The sequence below is a fragment of the Suncus etruscus genome, chromosome 2 (genome assembly GCF_024139225.1).
Source record: "Suncus etruscus isolate mSunEtr1 chromosome 2, mSunEtr1.pri.cur, whole genome shotgun sequence".
Taxonomy (NCBI): Eukaryota; Metazoa; Chordata; class Mammalia; order Eulipotyphla; family Soricidae; genus Suncus; species Suncus etruscus.
The window spans coordinates 102,364,748-102,380,279 of record NC_064849.1 but is presented as its reverse complement, the minus strand read 5'-3'; the positions used below and the strand labels follow the sequence as shown (position 1 = coordinate 102,380,279).

Sequence of the window (15,532 nt, the reverse complement as noted above, 5' to 3'; positions counted from 1 at the left end):
TCAAAAATTAGGTGATTGTATGTCTGGAGAACATTTTCTGAGTATTCAGCCTATTCCACTGATCTGAGGGTCTGTCCTTATTCCAATACCATGCTGTTTTGATAACTATTGCTTTGTAGTAAAGTTTAAAGTTGGGGAAAGTAATTCCTCCCATATTCTTTTTCCCAATGATTGCTTTAGCTATTCTAGGGTGTTTATTGTTCCAAATGAATTTCAAAAGTGCCTGATCTACCTCTTTGAAGAATGTCATAGGTATCTTTAGAGGGATAGCGTTGAATCTGTATAACGCCTTGGGGAGTATTGACATTTTGATGATGTTAATCCTGCCAATCCATGAGCAGGGTATGTGTTTCCATTTCCGCGTGTCCTCTCTTATTTCTTGGAGCAGAGTTTTATAGTTTTCTTTGTATAGGTCTTTCACATTTTTAGTCAAGTTGATTCCAAGATATTTGAGTTTGTGTGGCACTATTGTGAATGGGGTTGTTTTCTTAATGTCTATTTCTTCCTTATTACTATTGGTGTATAGAAAAGCCATTGATTGTTAATTGTTAAGCCATTGTGTGTTAATTTTGTAGCCTGCCACCTTGCTATATGAGTCTATTGTTTCTAGAAGCTTTTTGGTAGAGTCTTTAGGGTTTTCTAAGTAGAGCATCATGTCATCTGCAAACAGTGAGAGCTTGACTTCTTCCTTTCCTATCTGGATTCCCTTGATATCTTTTTCTTGCCTAATCGCTATAGCAAGTACTTCCAGTGCTATGTTGAATAGGAGTGGTGAGAGAGGACAGCCTTGTCTTGTGCCAGAATTTAGAGGGAAGGCTTTTAGTTTTTCTCCATTGAGGATAATATTTGCCACTGGCTTGTGGTAGATGGCCTTAACTATATTGAGAAAGGTTCCTTCCATTCCCATCTTGCTGAGAGTTTTGATCAAGAATGGGTGTTGGACCTTGTCAAATGCTTTCTCTGCATCTATTGATATAATCATGTGGTTTTTATTTTTCTTGTTGTTGATGTTGTGTATTATGTTGATAGACTTACGGATGTTAAACCATCCTTGCATTCCTGGGATGAAACCTACTTGATCGTAGTGGATGATCTTCTTAATGAGGTATTGAATCCTATTTGCCAGGATTTTGTTGAGGATCTTTGCATCTGCATTCATCAGCGATATTGGTCTGTAATTTTCTTTTTTCGTAGCATCTCTGTCTGGTTTAGGTATCAAGGTGATGTTGGCTTCATAAAAGCTATTTGGGAGTGTTTCCACTTGTTCAATTTCATGAAAGAGTCTTGCCAGGATTGGTAGTAGTTCCTCTTGGAAAGTTTGATAGAATTCATTAGTGAATCCATCTGGGCCTGGGCTTTTGTTTTTGGGCAGACTTTTGCTTACCATTTTTATTTCATCAATGGTGATGGGGGTGTTTAGATATGCTACATCCTCTTCTTTCAACAGTGGAAGATTATAAGAGTCCAAGAATTTATCCATTTCTTCCAGGTTCTCATTTTTAGTGGCATAGAGTTTTTCAAAGTAGTTTCTGATTACCCTTTGAATCTCTGTCATATCAGTAGTGATCTCTCCTTTTTCATTCCTAATACGAGTTATCAAGTTTCTCTCTCTCTCTTTCTTTGTTAGGTTTGCCAGTGGTCTATCAATCTTGTTTATTTTTTCGAAGAACCAACTTCTGCTTTCGTTGATCTTTCGGATTGTTTTTTGAGTTTCCACTTCGTTGATTTCTGCTCTCAGCTTTGTTATTTCCTTCTGTCTTCCTATTTTTGGGTCCTTTTGTTGAGTACTTTTTAGTTCTATTAGCTGTGTCATTAAGCTACTCAGGTAAGCTCCTTCTTCCTTCCTGATGTGTGCTTGCAAAGCTATACATTTTCCTCTCAGTACTGCTTTTACTGTGTCCCATAAGTTCTGATAGTTTGTGTCTTTATTGTCATTTGTTTCCAGGAACCTTTTGATTTCCTCCTTGATTTCATCTCGGACCCACTGGTTATTGAGTATGAGGCTGTTTAACTTCCAGGTGTTAAAGTTTTTCTTCTGAGTCCCTTTGGAATTTACAAATAATTTCAGAGCCTTGTGGTCAGCGAAGGTAGTCTGCAAAATTTCTATCCTCTTGATCTTATGGAGGTATGTTTTATGTGCCAGCATGTAGTCTATCCTGGAGAATGTCCCATGTACATTGGAGAAGAATGTGTATCCAGGTTTCTGGGGATGGAGTGTCCTATATATATCCACTAGGCCTCTTTCTTCCATTTCTCTCCTCAGGTCTAGTATATTCTTGTTGGGTTTCAGTCTGGTTGACCTATCCAGTGTTGACAAAGCCGTGTTGAGGTCCCCCACAATTATTGTGTTGTTATTGATATTGTTTTTCAGATTTGTCAACAGTTGTTTTAAATATTTTGCTGGCCCCTCATTTGGTGCATATATGTTTAGGAGAGTTATTTCTTCCTGCTCTACATACCCCTTGATTAATATAAAATATCCATCTTTGTCCCTTACAACCTTCCTGAGTATAAAGTTTGCATTATCTGATATTAGTATGGCCACTCCAGCTTTTTTATGGGTGTTGTTTGCTTGGATAACTTTTCTCCAGCCTTTTATTTTGAGTCTATGTTTGTTCTGACTATTCAGGTGCGTTTCTTGTAGGCAGCAGAAGGTTGGATTGAGTTTTTTGATCCATTTAGCCACTCTGTGTCTCTTAACTGGTGCATTTAGTCCATTGACGTTGAGAGAAAGAATTGTCCTGGGATTTAATGCCATCTGTATATCGAAATTTGGTGTGTCTTTTGGTCAGTCTTGTCTTAGATTACGTCTTTCAGTTTTTCTCTTAAGACTGGTTTTGAGTCTGTAAAGTTTCTGAGCTGTTTTTTGTCTGTGAAACCATGTATTCTTCCGTCAAACCGGAAAGTGAGTTTTGCTGGGTACAGTATTCTAGGTGAAGCATTCATTTCATTCAGTCTTGTCACAATATCCCACCACTGCTTTCTGGCATTTAGTGTTTCTGGTTACAGGTCTGCTGTAAATCTCAAGGATGCTTGCTTGAATGTAATTTCCCCTTTTGATCTTGCTGTTTTCAGAATTCTGTCTCTATCTGTGGGATTTGTCATTGTGACTAGGATGTGTCTTGGGGTGGTTTTTCTTGGGTCTCTTTTGGTTGGTACTCTTCGTGCATGCAGGATTTGATCACATATATTCTTTAGCTCTGGGAGTTTCTCTTTAATGATGTTCTTGACCGTTGATTCTTCCTGGAAATTTTCTTCCTGGGTCTCTGGGACTCCAATGATTCTTAAGTTGTTTCTGTTGATCTTATCATAGACCTCTATTTTCATCTGTTCCCATTCTTTGACTAATTTTTCCATTGTCTGTTCATTTGTTTTAAGTTTTTTTTCCAATCTCTCCTGTTGTATGGAATTGTTATGTATCTCATCTTCCACAGCACCAAGTCTATTCTCAGCTTCTGATACCCTGTCCCAGAGCTTATCCATTTTGTCATTCACTTCGTTTACTGATTTTTTCAGGCCTGTTATTTGACATGTTATTTCAGTTTGGAGTTTTGTGATTTCTGTCTTCATATTTTCTTGATTCTTATTAGTGTTCTGTTCTACTCTATTCATGATTTCTTTGAGTTCTTTGAGTATATTCCATATTGCTACTCTAAAGTCCTTATCTGAGAGATTGATTAGTTGGTTGGTCGTTAACTGGTCATCAGAATTGTCATCTTCATTCTCTATGTCTGATGCTGGCCTGCGTTGTTTCCCCATTGTCACACTTGTATTGTGGGTTTTTCTACGTGTTGTGGTGGTATTCATTGGTTATATGATGCAGGCAACGCACTTCTCTGGCTCCGCCCTTTCTGGATGGGCCTGCTTGCCTCTAAGGGAGGGGAGTCCTCCGTGGATGAAGCCTCACACAGGATCAAATCTTAGGCCCAAGCACGCAGCAGAGAAGACAGTCTGGAGAGAAATTCTTGCTTCTGTGATCCAGCACAGTTCTTAGTGTGGTTTCTTTCTTCTTGTGATTGTGTTCTTTTTTTAGAAAGAGTGCACGGCTGCGTAGCGAAGTGGAGCTAAGTGCCTTCTGGAGCCTCTTTTCAGCCCACTCTCAGGAGGTTCACGCAACAGGATAGCAGAGAGACACACACAGGCAGCACTCACAGTTTTTCACAGTCGGGCCCCACTGGTCAGGTGTAGTTTTCATTCGCTCGCTGGGCAGCTTCAGAATGCTGTATTTTTGGGGTTCACTTCCCAGGACTCTGAGGAGAGTCACTGGCTCGCTGGGTAGCTTCCGAATGTAGTTTCTTTGGGGTTCGCTTCCCAGGGCTCTGAGGAGAGCTTCCAGAGTTCAGGAAAGACAGAGAAGGGTAGGACAGGGCTCCCTTCCGGTGCTCAGTTCCTCAGAAGAAGCACAGCCTGGTGGAGACTTTGCAGGTAGAGCAATCAGCACTCTGCCTGGAAACCCCCACATGCAGCCATTTCTCACTCACTCACTGGCTCGCTGGGTAGCTTCCGAATGTAGTTTCTTTGGGGTTCGCTTCCCAGGGCTCTGAGGAGAGCTTCCAGAGTTCAGGAAAGACAGAGAAGTGTAGGACAGGGCTCTCTTCCGGTGCTCAGTTCCTCAGAAGGAGCACAGCCCGGTGGAGACTTTGCAGGTAGAGCAATCAGCACTCTGCCTGAAAACCCCCACATGCAGCCATTTCTCACTCACTCACTGGCTCGCTGGGTAGCTCCCGAATGTAGTTTCTTTGGGGTTCGCTTCCCAGGGCTCTGAGGAGAGCTTCCAGAGTTCAGGAAAGACAGAGAAGGGTAGGACAGGGCTCCCTTCCGGTGCTCAGTTCCTCAGAAGAAGCACAGCCCAGTGGAGACTTTGCAGGTAGAGCAATCAGCACTATGCCTGAAAACCCCCACATGCAGCCATTTCTCACTCACTCACTGGCTCGCTGGGTAGCTCCCGAATGTAGTTTCTTTGGGGTTCGCTTCCCAGGGCTCTGAGGAGAGCTTCCAGAGTTCAGGAAAGACAGAGAAGGGTAGGACAGGGCTCTCTTCCGGTGCTCAGTTCCTCAGAAGGAGCACAGCCCGGTGGAGACTTTGCAGGTAGAGCAATCAGCACTCTGCCTGGAAACCCCCACATGCAGCCATTTCTCACTCACTCACTGGCTCGCTGGGTAGCTCCCGAATGTAGTTTCTTTGGGGTTCGCTTCCCAGGGCTCTGAGGAGAGCTTCCAGAGTTCAGGAAAGACAGAGAAGTGTAGGACAGGGCTCTCTTCCGGTGCTCAGTTCCTCAGAAGAAGCACAGCCCGGTGGAGACTTTGCAGGTAGAGCAATCAGCACTATGCCTGAAAACCCCCACATGCAGCCATTTCTCACTCACTCACTGGCTCGCTGGGTAGCTCCCGAATGTAGTTTCTTTGGGGTTCGCTTCCCAGGGCTCTGAGGAGAGCTTCCAGAGTTCAGGAAAGACAGAGAAGGGTAGGACAGGGCTCCCTTCCGGTGCTCAGTTCCTCAGAAGAAGCACAGCCTGGTGGAGACTTTGCAGGTAGAGCAATCAGCACTCTGCCTGAAAACCCCCACATGCAGCCATTTCTCACTCACTCACTGGCTCGCTGGGTAGCTCCCGAATCAAGCCCTAAACTTTTACTTTCTAATTTTTTCATCAGATTTAATGACTTTTTCAAATCCCCAAGTTCTGTTCTTGAAAGGTTTTTTTTTCCACCCTTCATGTTCTGTATCAGTCATTCATTTTTGAGAGATCAACTCCACTTGTTTTCCACTGACTCCTACTTGTTTCCTATCTAATTTCCAAACTCAAATTCTGAGCTACCAAGGAAGTAGCGCAAGTGGTGAAGCACAAGCCTCATATATACAAGTCTAGCATATTTGATTTCCAGTACCACAGGCCCCACTACCCAACCAAGCTACAAGTTGAATTGGTGGTATCCAAGCACTATTGGCTCAAATACCAACAAAATAAATGAATATATTTTTATTTTAATCACTTACCATTCACCTCTTAAAAATAGTTATTTCAATTTTTTAAGGCACTCTTTTTATAAAATTATTCATAATTGAGTTTCAGGCATAAAGTGTTCTAACACCAATCTCATCACCAGTGTTAACTTCCCTCCACCAGTATAAAGACAATTTTTCTCTATGCAAAAACAAATTCTGAGGCATATATGTGAATGCCTTTTACATATTACTTTCTCTAAAGTCAATTCTATCTTAATGAAAATGAAAATAGCACTAGCAAGAGTAAAGGAACCAATCTAAAAGGTTGGAGTTATACCCAAGTCTTAGGGAAACTCTGTTATTGTATCCAGTGGAAATTTTTATTTTCCATTTCATGACATGAACAGAGCATAGAAGAAATAACATAGTATTAATTAAGATTATGATTCTAAGTTTCAATTTCATTTCTATTGCTTACTAACCATGAATTGAGAAGTTTTCTAACTCTGAAGGTAAACCAATACCCCAAAGTGCAACTACAAAAATTAAACAAGTCCAGAGTACCTAAAATTGATGTTGGAAATAAATAAGTTATTAGTTAATGTTACTATTATCTCAAATTTTCCCAATATATGTATTATTTACTTTTTTCTCTTTTGATTTTATCATATTTCAATATCAACCACCAATCTTCCATCCACAAGAGAGTATATTTATGCTTTTGAGAATTCAAATGGAACTCATATTTTGGTATAATTTATAAAGAGTAAAATTTCAGAGTCAAACATATAAAGTTATCTTAAATATTTTTCTCTCTGAACTACAAGGATGTTTCTTCTTTGAATTACTTTGCATGTATGCAAACTTATTCTTTGTAGCATTTGATTGTGACCATAGCGTTTGCCAAAAACAAAACAAAAATATATGGGATTGGAAATAATATATCTGGTACGGTATGTTGCCTTCTATGTGACCAATCTGGGTTCCACCCCTGGCATTTTATATGGTCTTCTGAACACTTCCAGGAGTAATTCCTGAGTGCAGAGCCAGGACCCCTGTGCATTGATGGTTTGACCCATAAGCAAAAAAATAAATAAATAAATTACCACTAAATATTATTACTTGAGAGGAATTTAGCATTTAGTTCTCCCAAGCTTAACGGGATTTTTAAACAAGTGGTTTAGTGTCTCATGAAGTCTTTTAAATTATCCCCCCAAATTCTAAAGGTAATTTTGGGGCTCCCTGGTAATGCTTAGGGCAGGGGTCTCAAACTCAATTTATCTGGGGGCTGCAAAAGGCAAAGTCAGAGTGAGGCAGGGCTGCATAAGGGATTTCACACACACACACACACACACACACAAGTCCTCAACCGTCATTATTAACAGTTTTAATTATTTCTTCTGAACATGAATAGAACATTGAGTGAAGATCATGAACAGTTCTTCTGAACATGGCATCTTTTGCCTATTCCTTGCTGCCAGAGACTTGACAGCACAACCACATTTGGCTTTAGAGAGGAAGCAGTTGAGACCCTCAGTATGGCTTGAAGGTGATCATCATTAAGTCTAGACCTGTACTTTGACTTATTGAAGTTCAATGTGGAGAATAACTTTTCACACAAATATGTGCTCCCAAAAAGGCACATGGTGCGCTTGAACATTCGGGAAAACTCAGGGAAGCTGGAGGACAATTCTCTCAAAAACTGCCCATGCAGGTCTGCTTTTCCACTAATCTCCCTGAACTTGGCTTTGAGATCAAAGTTGCATTGCAGGTCAATGAGCTCCATTTGAAGCACAGGAGGGGCATCTTGCACATCAAAGGAAAAGGGGTCCACAAAAATTTGGAAAGTGGCTCTGCGCTTTTTGAAGTCTGCGAATCTGTGATCAAATTCCTTCTCTAGCTTAAAAATAGCATCAACATATTTCTCACCACTGAATGGTATGCCTGCATCCACAAGATCTTTGTATGTTGGGGGATGGCAAAGGTTTGTCTGAGAGAGATGGGATTTCCATAACACAAGTTGTGTGGAGAATGCTCTCACGTTATCATAGGCAGCACTGATAAGCTGCCCCGGGCCTTGTAACATCTTGTTTAGTACATTCAGCTTATGTGTGATGTCAACAAGAAAAGCTAAGTCCATGAGCCATTAGTGATCACTCAACTCAGAAACAGCATTTCCATCCTTCTCCATGAAGGCTTTCACTTCTTCTCTCAACTCATAAAATCTTTTCAGGACATTTCCCCTGCTGAGCCAACATATCTCGGTGAAATAAAGCACATCTCCATATTCTGACTCCATTTCCTCTAAAAAATCACGGAACCTCCTGTGCTTTAAGCCCCTGAATCTGATTTGGTTGATGCATTTCACAACAACAGACATCACATTGTCACACGGCAGGCATTTACTGCAAAGGGCCTGCTGATGGATAATGCAGTGATGAGCAATGGCCTTATCTATACCCTCCTCTTCAAGTTTTTTTTTGAACAAGTGCCACCAGTCCATTTTTCCTCCCTGTCATCGATGACGCTCCATTGGTTATTATTCCAACAAACCTCTTCCTTGGCAAACCTGCATTCTCAATGGCATCAAACAGATGCCGAAATATCTCATTAGCTGTGGTCTGGTCATGCATTGGAATTATTGTGAGCAGCTCCTCTGTCAATTCAAAATTGCAATCAACACCACGGACATAAATTGTGAGCTGTGCAGTGTCTGTTATATCTGTGCCCTCGTCAAGAGCAACTGAGTATGCATCAAAACATTTGGCTTTCTCACACAGTTGATGATAAATGTCACTTGACATGTCAGAAATGCCCCCTGCCACAGTGTTGGCAGAAAGGCTGATTTTGCTAAACTGACCTTTCTTTTCCGGACAGATAATACTTGCAGCCTGTAACATGCATTTTTTAACAAACTCTCCTTCTGTGAATGGTTTCCCTGCCTTAGCAATCATCTCACTAACCATGTAACTAGCTTCGACTGATGCAATATTCTCTTTGGTTGCTTTCTTGAAGAAATCTTGTTGCCTCATTAGACATGCTTTAAGACTGGCAAACCACGTGGCTCTCTCATTTCCGTGATATTTTGCACATTCCTCAGCATGTTTAGTTGAATAATGGCATTTCAAGTTGTATTCTTTGTGCACCGCAACTTTCTCTGAGCAAATAAGACATGTGGGGATGCCCCTGTGCTCAACAAAGAAATACTGCTTCTCCCACTTTTCCTGAAATTGTCTGTGCTCTTCATCAATCTTTCTCTTCACTGCAGGCTTTGATGAAGTCATGATGAAGGTATGACAAAATCTAATTCTGTAATAAACTTCTCTCCCTTAGGCCTCCGATAATGCAAGGGACAGCGGGCAGGAGCAACCGAAATGACGTCTGCGCTAGGCGCAAAGTATTCGCGATTATTCGCTTACCGAATATTCGCAATAAGAAATCGCATTAGTAAGAAAAAAAATCGCAAAAAATCGCATTAAACATTTGCATACCCCGAATGGAACTGATCAGGGTATGTGACTGTTTAATGCAATTTTTTTTCTTACTAATGCGATTTTTATTGCGATTATTCAGTAAGCGAATAATCGCGAATACTGAGGTATTTGAAGGCCAGCCGCGGGCCACAAAATGTTATACAGAGGGCCACAAACAGCCCGCGGGCCACGAGTTTGAGATCCCTGGCTTAGGGGGTCTAGGTACTGCTCCACCAATACTCAATGACTCAGGGCACCTCAGGCTACTCCTAGCAATGACCTTTACTGGCCAAATGGTTCGTGCAGGGTTGTTCAGGCCCAGCAAGTCTGAGAGTCACCAAGACCACCTTGAAGATGTCCAGGAGCCATCAACTGCACCCTGAGGTGCCCAGGGAACTATGAGATGACTCAGAACCTCCCTTGCCTGGCATGTACTCCTGCCCTTTGAGATACTTCCCCAACCCTCCAGTGGTAATTTTCCTTAAAAACTCAACTTTTTCTTCTCCATCTCTCAATCTTGCATTCTATTGAACTCACAAAGAATTCCTTCTGGGTGTTAATGAGATGGCTGCAGTCTGTGCCACCTTGTTTCAGTTTCAAAGCCAGTGAGAGGGCCGGAGTGATAGCATAGCAGTAGAGCATTTGCCTTGCACGCGAATGACCTAGGGTGGACTCTGGTTCAATTCCTGGCAACCCATTGGTTCCCTAGAGCCTGCCAGGAGCGATTTCTGAGTGCAAAGCCAGGAGCAACCCCTGTGAGCTGCTGGTTGTGCCGCCCACCCTCCAAAAAAAATAAAACAAAAAAAAATCAAAGAAACTGGGAAAACTACCAGACTGCTCTCTGGGTAGTTGAGGTTATCCTAACCAAGGAAAGTACAAATGGCAGGAAAGCAGAATAGGATCTGCCAGTCATCCTATAGGCTCTCCTGAGCAACACCAAGAGTGATCCTTGAGCATGGAGCCAGGACTAAGCCCTGCGCATCTCTGAATGTGGCCCAAAATACAAAATACCAAAGTTAAAAATCACACCTCAACAACATGAATAAACCTCAGAGGCATTGTGATAAGTCTGGCAGCAAAAACAATACTACAATGCAGAACTATATATAACTTCTATTTTTTTAAGTACAAACTTTTTTTCATACAAAGTTTGATGCTCCAATGTAAAACATGACATAGTTAATAACATGCTGTTGCATAATAGAGATTTGTTAAACAAGAATAATTTTAAAGTTTCTACCAAAGAGTGAATATTTGAGGTGATGTTTGTTAATTAACTTGATGGAGGAATTCTTTCATAATGTATGCATGTCAATTATAATTTTATAGACTTCAAATATTTTATGGTTTTATTAATCACATTTTCTACAGTAAAATCAGGGGAATAAAATGTTTTAAATGTTGTGTTTCAAAAAAATTTTTTTAAAAATGTTGTGTTTCAAGGGGCCAGAGCAGTGGCACAAGCGGTAGGGTATTTGCCTTGCATGCGCTAACCTAGGATGGACTGCAGTTTGATTCCCCCAGTGTCCCATATGGTCGGTCCCCCAAGCCAGGAGAAATTTCTGAGCATATAGCCAGGAGTAACCCCTAAGCATCACCAGGTGTGGCCCAAAAAGCAAAAAAGAAAAAATTGTGTTTCATAATACGTTATTCAATTCTAAAGTACTCATTTAATTTATGGTATTTTTTTTACTTTTGAATAAATAGGTTTAACTAGTTTTATATTTGATATATTTCCTTCAATTCATTCTATTTTTGTTTTGCTTCTTAGGTACCAGCAAAGACACAATATCTTCCTCAACAACTTCCCCTCTCCCACCTCTACCAGTCCATCCAACCAATCAGCCGCCATTACCAGCATCTCACCCAGCACAGTCGTCAGTGCCGAGTCTACCTCCCAGAAATATAAAACCTCCCTTAGACCTAAAGTAAGCAAAAACTTACTGTTTCTTTGCAATCTTTTGCCATAGATCTTTCAAGTAGATTTGACTGGAGACTGAGGGTCCCCTAGGAGCCTGCAGTGACCACAAAAGGGAGGCATTTAGCACGGGAGAGAGATGACTGAACACACTGCTTTCATATTCACACACCCTCTAGTCTGAGCAACTTTTTTTTTTGCTCTGTTTTCTAATTTATTTTTTCCTTACCAATTCACTTAGAGAAAATCTTCACTGCTGTTTTTCAAGTTCTGAGTCACTCTTCAAGCCAACACTACCACCTCCCATCACTTCTACCACCATTATCATCATCACTATCACTACCATATTTGAGGAACTGCATAGAAGATTCATATGTTAGGGCCCTTTATATAAAATTCCTGAAGAGTACTGAGTGCATAGTATTATATCACAGATGAGGAAGTCTCCAAGATTACTTTTTAAAATTGATTTAAAATATTGGGCCACTGCAAGTGTCTCTCAATCTTTAGATTTTTCAATTGTATGTCAAATACGAGTCAAGTCTAGTCAAATGCCAATCATGTGTCAAGTCTACTATTGCTTAAATTGCTTTGGTACATTTATAGATGTTGAAACTATGTGGACTTCTATACATGGACTCCTTGTCCATGACTTACTTAAAATAAATGTTTGCTAAAGGAATTAGTGAAAAAGTAGAACAGAATGAAATGCTATCTTTAAAAAGAAATATCCAGATGATGGTGAATATAAATTTTTATAGAATATTGCTTTATATGATTTTTTTCTTTATCACAAATAATTAATGCCCCAAATATTTAGATGAAGTTTATATTTTCTTTATTTCAATTCCCCTGTCAAGTTGACAGAGTGGTATTTTCTATATTCAGAGTATAATCTTTTAATAATCATGTCTGACTGATAACTTTCCTTTAATCAAAGCAATTTATGGCAAGAGTTAAAAACACATTTGTATGGGTAGCCACCTTTATGTTTTATTATATTCTACTTTCTTTGAATTATAGCTTAAGCCTATAAATTAAATTTGAAGATTTTAAAGGAAATAATCAGAATTTTACAGCAGTTTAGTGGCTATTATTGTACATATGGCCTCCTTGTACATTTTTATGAATTGCATAGTCTTTGAGACACTTGAACTTAGGAATTCTAATTAAAGACAAATATCCATGATACCTACCTGCCAATGTGTAATTATACATTAGTTACGCTGTCTCACAATTATAGGTATATTGATTAGTTTATGTAGGTCTAATGTGTAGGACCTAAATATTAGGTTAATTAAAATAAAATAATATATGATCTGGGGCTGGAGAGATAGCACAGCAGTGAGACCCTGGAAAGGAACTCGGTTTTATTCCTGGCATTCCATATGGCCCCCCCGAATTTGCCAGTAGCGATTTCTGAACACAGAGCCAGGAGTAACTCCTGAGCATCATCAGCTGTGGCTCAAAAACCAATTAATCAATAAACTGCTTTAAAAATATATATGATCTTATATGAAACTTATATCCATGTAAATTAGTTTGCATTCATGTGCATTGAATCCTGTTGCTTTTTCCTACTGTTTCCAACTCTATTAGTTTTTATTTAGTGAATCAAAATGTTTTTTATTGAAATAAATTGACTTAAAGAAGTGTGAATGGAAAGAGAAATATAAGATTGAGAAAGAACACTGATTTCTCCAAAGTAAAAAAATAAAGTTTATGCTCTTATATTTTTAATCTTAATATTTTTGAATTTTATGATGTGCCTTATCTCAGCTACTAGCTGTGGCCAGCCTTTCTAATACTGTATAACTTGTAGTGATAAATTTTAATATGTATCTTGATTAGGAATTCCTAAAATCTTACCAAAATAATGGTAATTATCTTGAAGAATTGTGGAGAGGAGAATTTTTCACTATTCCTTCCAGTTAAAATGTCCAGACCTCTCCTTTGTTTTATGATTTTCTGAAAGGATTGGCTAGACTTATCATATTTGCTCCTGGTTAAAGTTTATCACAATAATATTCTCCCTGTAGCCCTAGAAGCAGACATACCAAGAGTACTTCTTTCTACAGTTACAAAAATTCACACATGGAGCAACATGTTCCAGGAAAGCCTATGAGAGACTGTATTGAGAGCTTGTCACAGAAGCATCATGTTTCTAACAACTCTCAAAATACCTCTTCTAAAAGGAAAACATGCTCACCCTGAGTAATATTGTCATAGAGTCTAGGCACAGGAGAAATCATCAATTAGGCAGCTTTTTCTATCAATATAGTTTGTTGAAAATTAATTTTCCAATTCAAGCCCAAGATCAACCTTGATAGCACATTCTTCTAAAGACCTCTAAAGCCTTGGATCTTCTACAATACATCTTTTTTGTTAACTTATTCCTTAAGATCCATTAGGATAAGGGGAGGGAGGGAGTTGTTGAATGAGAAGAGATTTCAGAACAGTCCTATAGCCTTTACTGCTATGAAAGCTGGTTAATTTACCAATATTACGGGAATTCTTTTGAAGTTGAAAGGGGCATACACAAAGGTAGGCTCAAGTCTGTACTTGTAATGTTCTCATCAGAAAGTAGCAAAATTCACCCATTGAAATAAACTTTATCTGACAGTCACATCTTATTAAGCACTCCCAATTAGAAAGTCTTGTCCACCTAAGAGTTTTTCTCCACAAAAGATGTTTCTAGAACAAAGAAGAAGAGAAATAGGTTTTAGATATTAAAATCACTACATAAGTTAATCAACATACCTATAATTGTAAGACAGAGAAACTGCAAGCTAAGTTTTTGGAATTTTTTTTGTTTGGGTTTTTGTTTTGTTTTGTTTTTGGATCATACCCAGCAGTGCTCAGGGGTTACTCTTGACTCTGTGCTCAGAAGTCACTCCTGGCAGGCTCAGAGGACCATATGGGACACTGCAATTCAAACGAGGGTCCTGTGTCTTGTGTTGGCCTTACCGCTATACTGTGGCTCTGGCCCCAAGCTAAGTTTTGTTTTTGGGGTTTTTTTTGGGGGGGTTTGGTTTTTGGGTCACACCTGGCAGCTCTCATGGGTTACTCCTGGCTCTACGCTCAGAAAATGCCCCCTGCAGGCTTGGGGGACCATATGGGATGCCGGGATTCGAACCACCGTCCCTTTGCATGCAAGGCAAATGCCTTACCTCCATGCTATCTCTCTGGCCCCGCTGTTATTTTTTTCCCAAAAGTGAATATTTAATGTAGAGTGAAAGCCTCTCAAATTTCATAAGATCAAGTTAATTCCAAAATGAAGAAATAACTGAGTTAGAAACTTTCCCCAAGTAGGGGAAGTTAGATAAGATGCAAAGAGGAAATGAAAGAAAAATGGGTCTTGATGTTTAGGCTCAAAGGTTTATATTTCATATGAGAGGGAAGTTTGTGGGATTATCTTCAAGTAAAGTATATGGATGCTTTAGTGTGTGTGTGTGTGTGTGTGTGTGTGTGTGTGTGTGTGTGCAATCACCCTTCAAAATCCCCACATGGAAATTTCCCAGTTTCTCCCTCTGCTGGCCTACTAATGACATTCCTCCTTCTACTTACAGATCCTTCTGAATCAAAATTAAATCGATTTTTCTCACTCATTAAACAATTTTTTAATCACCACTTTGTGCCTTTGTAATAGAAACTAAGCAAACATCAGTAAACAAAATAAAAATTCTTTCCCACATGAAATAAGGCAAGAGACACAAGAATAAAAATAAGAAGAAAGAATACACTTTGAAGGAAGTATCTTGTGCTATGGGAAAAAATATAAGGTTAAGTGGTGTGATATGAGTGTGGCATTGAATTCAGTATGTTGCAATTTTAAAAAGAGAAGTGAATGTAGTCCTTTTGGAGAACTACTTGAATAAAGACTCAAGGGAGAAAGAGAGTTTGGAACAGAGATAACAAAGTAATCTTTGGATATAGACAAGAGAAACAAAGTCTTCAAATATATAAGCTAGAATGGAAGTAGTTATGTTTGAAAGAGAGTGAGCAAGAGGACAGAGAAAATAAAAATATCCATGGAAGCTTTTACATGGTAGGAATTAAGGATCTTTTCCTAAATGCATTAGCAACTATTGAAAGAATTGACTAGATGGAAATGTTTCCTAATAAATGTTTTATAAATGTCACTGTAACATCTGGATTCTATACCCTAGTAAAAACAACAATAATAATACATATATGT

General features: G+C 39.4%; 1 protein-coding gene across 1 annotated transcript in view; it reads left to right on the top strand.

Annotated features, from left to right (window-relative positions):
- FYB1 (FYN binding protein 1) overlaps positions 1-15,532 on the top strand; it is a 97,443-nt gene that overhangs the window by 37,237 nt on the left and 44,674 nt on the right. Inside the window, 1 exon segment of the mRNA XM_049767686.1 lies at positions 11,188-11,344. Within this exon segment, the coding sequence (XP_049623643.1) occupies positions 11,188-11,344 (157 nt within the window).